The sequence below is a fragment of the Amphibalanus amphitrite genome, unplaced genomic scaffold (genome assembly GCF_019059575.1).
Source record: "Amphibalanus amphitrite isolate SeventyFive unplaced genomic scaffold, NRLGWU_Aamphi_draft 001402F_arrow, whole genome shotgun sequence".
NCBI classification, from domain to species: domain Eukaryota; kingdom Metazoa; phylum Arthropoda; class Thecostraca; order Balanomorpha; family Balanidae; genus Amphibalanus; species Amphibalanus amphitrite.
In genome coordinates this window covers 156,500-163,425 of record NW_024882895.1, presented here as the reverse complement: position 1 = coordinate 163,425, position 6,926 = coordinate 156,500, and the positions used below count along the sequence as shown (strand labels likewise).

Sequence of the window (6,926 nt, the reverse complement as noted above, 5' to 3'; positions counted from 1 at the left end):
ATAGCCGGCCGTCTATCTGTGTTATACAAACCGTTCTTGGGATAAAGGTACTGCGCCGGCGGCTAAAAGATAGCCAACACGAGTCCAGACACAAAGTCAAAGACAGGCAGGCTTTACATCAGCCTTGCGCCGGCACTGCCTCGCATGACTTATACCTACGGCTTTTGTCTGGAGCTTTAGGTTATGAATTCAGAGACATAACCTGCCTGACTTGTTCTTCCGATTGCAATCTCTCCGTATCCGCATTTAGCCGGCAGCAACAAACAGAAGCGACCGTCACGGCGCACGTCACGGTGGGTATATCGCTGTGTCATGTGTGACGTCAAGGGCGTCACGGTAGCGGTAGAAAACCGGGTGAAAACGGTCTGGAGCGGATCGTCTGCCTGAAGTTATGCTGTACCGCACGTCTCCAAGCCTATGTTATACCGCTGCCGCTAGATGTCAGGACTGTTTGCGCCTGAAGTTATGCCACGGATCACATAGGTGGGATCATTATTACGGATCATTAGGTGATCCGTGGTTATGCTGTACCGCACATCTCCAAGTCTATGTTATATCGCTGCCGCTAGATGCCACCACTGTTGCGCCTGAAGTTATGCTGTACCGCACATCTCCAAGCCTATGTTATACCGCTGCCGCTAGATGTCACGACTGTTTGCGCCTGAAGTTATGCTGTACCGCACATCTTCAAGCCTATGTTATACCGCTGCCGCTAGATGTCATGACTGTTTGCGCCTGAAGTTATGCTGTACCGCAAATCTCCTGTTACACCATTGCCGTTCGATGTCACTACGTCTTGCGCCTGAAGTTATACTGTACCGCAGATTTCTGAACCATGTTGTAGGTACTGTTACCGCTAGGCGTTACTACAGTTTTATAGCATGGAGGTATATTTTACCGCATGCCATGAAAACGATGTAAACAAGCTAACCATATGTTGAAAAGAAATAATTGTCTTAAATTGCCTTATACCAAGCGCTTTTCCATAGCTCTTGCATCCCACTTTGCAAAATGTTTTGAGACAAAATTAATTCCTATAAAGACAATGAAATTTGATTTGCAATGGTGTATGAATATCGACCATGCAGTGGCGTATCCAGGATCTTGAAAAGGGGGAGGCCAAACCTGCTCAAGGGGGCCCCACCCTTACCTTAGGGGCCCAGTGGTAGCATACTTAACCCACGCACAGGTGCGGTTCTTTGCCACTGAAGAAACGAAGCGAGCGAGCCGCTCAGAGTCACCGGTGTTGGTCCCTCAGACGTGTCTATGAAAGGCCGTCAGATGCGCTGGTGCGGGGTCCACACAGGCGCCGTTGTGGGGGCCTTAGGGCTTAGAGACGTTGGTAGGGGCTGTCATAGGCATGTATGGGACCCTGAAAGTTACTAGTGGCCCTTCATAGGCCGGCAAGGGAACCTCAGAGATGCCGGTAAGAGGCCCTCAGAGTCGCTGGTAAGTGGCCGTTAGATGCGCTGGTATAGGGCCCTCGGAGGCGCCGGTGAGCGGGCCTTCAGAGCCGCCGATGTAGGCCGTTAAGAGGCGCTGGTGTGGGACCCTTAGAGGTGGCGGTGGCCGGTGAGGGCCCTCCCAGTCGCCATTGTAAGGGCCCTCAGAAATACTGGTGTGGGCCGTGGGGGAATAACAAACAGGTGTGGGGCCCTTACAGCTGATCCCTCATTGGTCGGTAAGGGCCCTCAGTCAGAGGCCGGCAAGGTCCTTCAGAACCTGGGTTGGGGCCCTTCTGGAGATAAGTGTGGCTACATAAGAGCCCATGACGTGTTCTCAAAAGCCCCGTGGTGTCCTTTCACTCCTTTCCAGTTGAAGCGTGGCCAGCGCGGACCCTCTGATGTCAATTGGCACCGTAGGGCCCCTCGGGCCCGAGGGGACCCTAAACCACATAACGGACACGTGTCCCTCGCCCCCTGGCTATGCCATTGAATCCAAGTGATCAGGGGCCGTTAAGGCAATCAGGGGCCTCTCAGGTGACTGCAGAGGCTTTTCAATTGATCAGGGGCCCACCAGGTTACCGTGACCAGGAGACCCTCTGATAATCAAAGGCCGGTTATACCAGGGACTCCACGGACAACTAAGGGCCTTCATGTGACAGCAGAATCCCTTCAGATAACCAGGTACTCCCCGGGTAAACATGGGCCCTTCAGGTGACCTTCTTCAGATGACTGGCCAGGGGCCATCCAGGGGATCAGGGGCCCCTTGGGTAACTAGGGGACACTCAGATAACCAGAGGTCCCTCAGGTAACCGGAGGCCCCTCGGGTAACCAGGGGCCCCTCAGGTAACCAGGGGCCATCGTAACCAGGGGTCCTTTACCAGGAGTCCTTCAGATAACCAGGGGTCCCTCAGGTAACCAGGGGCCCCTCAGGTAAACAGGGGTCCCGTGACCAGGGGCCCTCAGGTAACCAGGGCCCTTCAGATAACCAGGGACCCCTCAGGTGACCAGGGGCTCCTTGGGTAGCCAGGGGTCCCTTAGACAACCAGGAACCTCTCGGGCAACCAGGGGCCCCTCAGATAATCAGGGGGCCCTCAGGTAACTAGGGGCTCGTCAGATAACCAGGGCTCCTCAGGTAACCAGGGGGCCCCTCAGGTACCCAGGGCTCTCAGGTAGTTAGGGGCCCTCTGTGTTTGTGACTGTGATAGATATCGCTCTTTGATATTGTTTTTTTCGAGTAAAAGACATTCTGTAGTACTGGTGCAGGGAGACCCATAACGCCTTCGTCACGCTGGTTCCCCTGAGTTACCCTTGGACCTCAGGGGCTCCCGTGGCCCCCTTGGGTACGTCACTGCACTCAAGTGACCCAAAGGGCCCACTTGCATGTCTGATCCCAAAGGGGGAGGCCATGGCCTCTTGGCCTCCCCCCTGGATACGCCATTGCGACCATGTGGCGTTTTTAGCGGGCAGGTACATGATTTTTGCTCCTGAATACGTCACAAAAGTGCTCAGAGCTATCGAAAACATTTGTCAAGGAGAACGTCACCCCCCTTCCCCTGCCAGCGCGGTTCGAGTCGAATTGTTACATTTAGCTGACTCACGTGTTGCCGTATTGGGCTGACGCCGCTGTTCGGAGTGACGGAGTTGGTCTGACAGCTGCTCCCGTTATTCAGCAGATGGGTGTGTGCACGGCCCGAGCTGCTCGTCTGACGGCACCCGGTAGCCGTCGGCCCGCTGAGCGCAATGACAGCTCGCCGGGCCCCGCCGCCGCCCACTCTGACGCTGCTAGTCGTGGCCGGTCTGACCGCGCTGACCGTGACGTCATCGGGGTGCTCGGGAGTGGCTGAGGCGCCTGTCGGAGCCTCAGGTCAGTGGGGAGACACTCTGGTGTCTCAGGTCAGTGGGGAGACACTCCGGAGTCTCAGGTCAGTGGGGAGACACTCCGGAGTCTCAGGTCAGTGGGGAGACACTCCGGTGTCTCAGGTCAGTGGGGAAATCACTCCGGAGTCTCAGGTCAGTGGGGAAGACACTCCGGAGGAATCATTCATTTTATGACATTCAATTATCACCACTGACCGTGTAAAAAGTAAAAAGTATGTCAAGATCATTGAACAATGAACAGCAACACAGCCGATCACCATAACATCGTTGTTAGATTCTCTAAGCGATGACTGGCCGTGCTACTTTCTGTCGCAGGTGAGGCGTTCGCTGACGATCCGGAGTCCGTTTTCCAGTGGCTCGGCTGGCGGCTGGTGCCGGCGGGGTCCGGCCGCCCTCTGCGCCGCCCAGCCCTGGGGGGAGTCCGCCGCCGCCGCCGGGCCCGGAACGGCTCCGGGCCCGGCGGCGGCAGCGCACACCGCGCTGCTGCCCCACTGTTTCACGGCGCTGCCGCTGGTGGCCTGTGACGGCCGTGTCCGACTCGGCGGCCGTCTATCGGTTCAAGCTGCCGGCCGGCGCCGCGCTGAGACACCCGCTCGGCTCCCACCTGCTGCTGAGGGCCGCCGACGCCGACGGACGCGCCGTCACGCGCGCCTACGGACCCGTCTCGGACCCGCGGGCCGTCGGCTACTTCGAGGTGTACATCCGTCTGTACCCGTCCGGCGCCATGTCGAGCGTGTGTGCGCCGCTGGCGGGTGGGCCAGACGGCGCTCTGGAGCGGTCCTTTCGGCGGCTACCGGCCGCGGCCGACCGACCGGCGACTGGTGCTGCTCGCCGCCGGCACCGGTGTGGCGCCGCTGGTCGGCCTGATGGCGGAGGCGGTGGCGCGGCCGGCCGCGCCGCGGCTGACGCTGCTGCTGTCCGTCCGCCGGCTGCAGGAGGTGTTCCCGCGCCGCCGGCTGGCCCGCTGGGCGCGCTCCGGCCGCATCACCTACGAGCTGTTCGTGACCGGGCCGGAGGAGGACGGCGAGCGGCCGTGGCCCGGCGAGACGGTCACCCGCCGGCGGATCCAGCGGCGTGACGTGCTGGCCGCCGCCCGGCAGCCCGGCACCGGCACCAGATACCTGGTCTGCGGCCCTCAGGGCCTGGTGGAGGCCGTCCGCAGCTACCTCCGGCAGGCCGGAGTCAGCCACCGCGACATCGTCATATTTTGATTTTTGATATGCTTCTTTTGTTGCACTTTTGTGCTGGAGTTAAACACTTTTTATTTCGGGTTTATGTACTTACTTGAACCTTTAGTAGAACAGCTGAGCGACCTTTGCTGCAATAATACCTTGCACATTAGGGAATGTGTAAAGACTGTTTCTTGGCGTCATGAGAGTGTCATGTCAGACAATATTCTAGCAGTCTAGCATGTTTTGTTTCAGTCAATATCGGTGCAGCATCTTTTGACTATAAAACAGCCTCGGTATTTGACTTTTATCAGCATTTTCGTAATGTCCTTTTTGTTTATGATGCCGCTGTTGCATAGGGCAACAATTTAGGTAACATAGTTATCGGCTTGTGCCGGTGCCCGTGACCCGTAATTTATTCTGAAGTAGATATTCCGATGTCACTAATATCAGTCTTTCAGTACCTAACTTTCCCATATGGGTACTTACAATGATGGGTAGATGGGTACTTACAACACATGCTGAGTAAAACAGATATCATATTTTTGAGACTGTGGTAGGTCGACTGTTAGCCCTGTTTTCGCCCTCATTTACCGCTTCGCTCGTGCGTACTCGTTCTCGATCAATCAGTTCGTCACACGGAGGACCAAATAAAGATATAGTTCATCTACGCATCAAAGTCTGTTTTGATTTCTAGATTGATGCGCAAACGGTTAAAATGAGCAAAATACAGCTGACACAAATGCAGCGCACTTTGTCGCTCTCGTCAGGCTGCGTCGGTCACGTCGTCACCGGCGAGGTCTCGCACCGGATGGGTCGCGTCCAAGACTTCCCCCGTCCCGTCTCAGCCCCTATGACACACAACACGTGGACATGAGAACCAGGACAGGGGCCAGTTGACACTTGTGGGCCGGCCGTCTTCGCTCGCTAATATCGACCGTAAATTTGCAAAAAAAAAAGACGTTGCATTCTGCCGTTTAAACATGTGCCAGGTTGTGGTTCATTTGGATCATATCGATCCGAAAAGTGGCAAGTTTTCACGCCCCCTCTAACTCACCTTCTTGGCCACGTAACGACACGCAGAAAGGAGAGCTCGAAAGAGCATTGAAAAATACGAAGAAAGTATCCTGTATTTTACCTTTCTGGTCAGTTCCAAGCATGGGGTTCCCGAATGTCACCATTGGCCAAATTTTCTTGATTTTGACATTCTTTAACCATCGCATTTGTGCGGCGTTTGCCAGCTTCTAATGTGTAGGGGGGGGGGTCGGTTGGACCCCCCCTTGCCGTTTGGTCCCTGATCGAGGCTTCGCGGAAAAAACGAGCGTGTTGCCCGTGACGAGAGCAAGCCGATGTCACCCAATTTTAAGGTCCTAGGTCATTGGTTGACCTTGCAGGTCAGGTCAATGACCCAAAGTCGGGAAAATCGGGACCTGTTAGAGAGTCGTAAAGTGTGGCTGCTAAGGGGTTTTTCAGGGTGCTGTTCACGAATATCGTGTTAGTCTTGATCACAGATGAAATCTATAAGCATTTAGACCAGGTCGGGTCAGGTCAGGTCAGGTCAACCAGTAAGGGTTTTGCCGGGTATTCGTAGTAGGTATCAACCGTCTCTGACAGCTTCGTAACATGTTATGAAGTCACCAAAACTACTTCGTAAATGTTCAAATGGTTGCTAAATTCGAATTCAGCTCCAAAAACTAGCCTAGAAACATGTAAAACTCGAAAATGTGAGTCGAGGTCACCAAAGGTCATCAAAGGTCAATGACCTGACCTGACCTTCAAGTGACCTTGACACCTACCCTTATGCATGGGAGCAACAGCAAATCACATGTTTGAACGTTTGAAACCATGAAAAGCTTGCAAACGCGCGGCTAATGCAAGCCGACATACGCGGAATCGCGATTCCGGCCAAACATGGTTTCGGAACAGAGGTCACAGGTCAAAGGTCATTTGGGTCAGGGTCATAAAATTTTCAGGGTAGGTGTAAAATTGATCAATACGAAGGTACTGAAAGTTTCGTTGCGATTGGCCGCTTTTTACGCGAGGTATTCGCGAAAAACCATGGGGGGTCCATCCGACCCCCCTACACATGCGAGGGTTAACAAATCGGCTCATGGCCTGTGAGAAAAAAAAGAGCGAGAACATTCAATAGTACGTTTAAGCTCTTTCGCTTAGGTCTGAGACCAAATGTGTGCTCAGATGCAATCTGAGTTCAACTGCCAAGCCTCGAGAGTTTAGCTGAGTGTGGCAGAGATCACGGGTGTTTCGGAAGACCTTAGGCCTGTTGGACCGTGCGCGTGCCATCAAAGTCTTTCAGGCTTTCAGCACCTGCCGTCTCTCCACATGTGATGTCTGGTAAAGTCGAACATCAAGGCCACGATATGTAATCCATCGCCACGGCCCGCTGAGCCGCCATGACCCCTGTATGCGGACGACG

General features: G+C 54.8%; 1 protein-coding gene across 1 annotated transcript; it reads left to right on the top strand.

The window, feature by feature from the left end:
- Positions 1–3,609: 3,609 nt before the first annotated feature.
- Positions 3,610–5,209, top strand: LOC122372804 (NADH-cytochrome b5 reductase-like protein alnC). Its single transcript, XM_043350396.1, has 2 exons — positions 3,610–3,638; positions 4,018–5,209. Exons 1-2 carry the CDS (start codon positions 3,610–3,612, stop codon positions 4,532–4,534), a joined length of 546 nt encoding a protein of 181 aa, XP_043206331.1. The 3' UTR covers positions 4,535–5,209.
- The last annotated feature ends 1,717 nt before the right edge of the window (positions 5,210–6,926 follow it).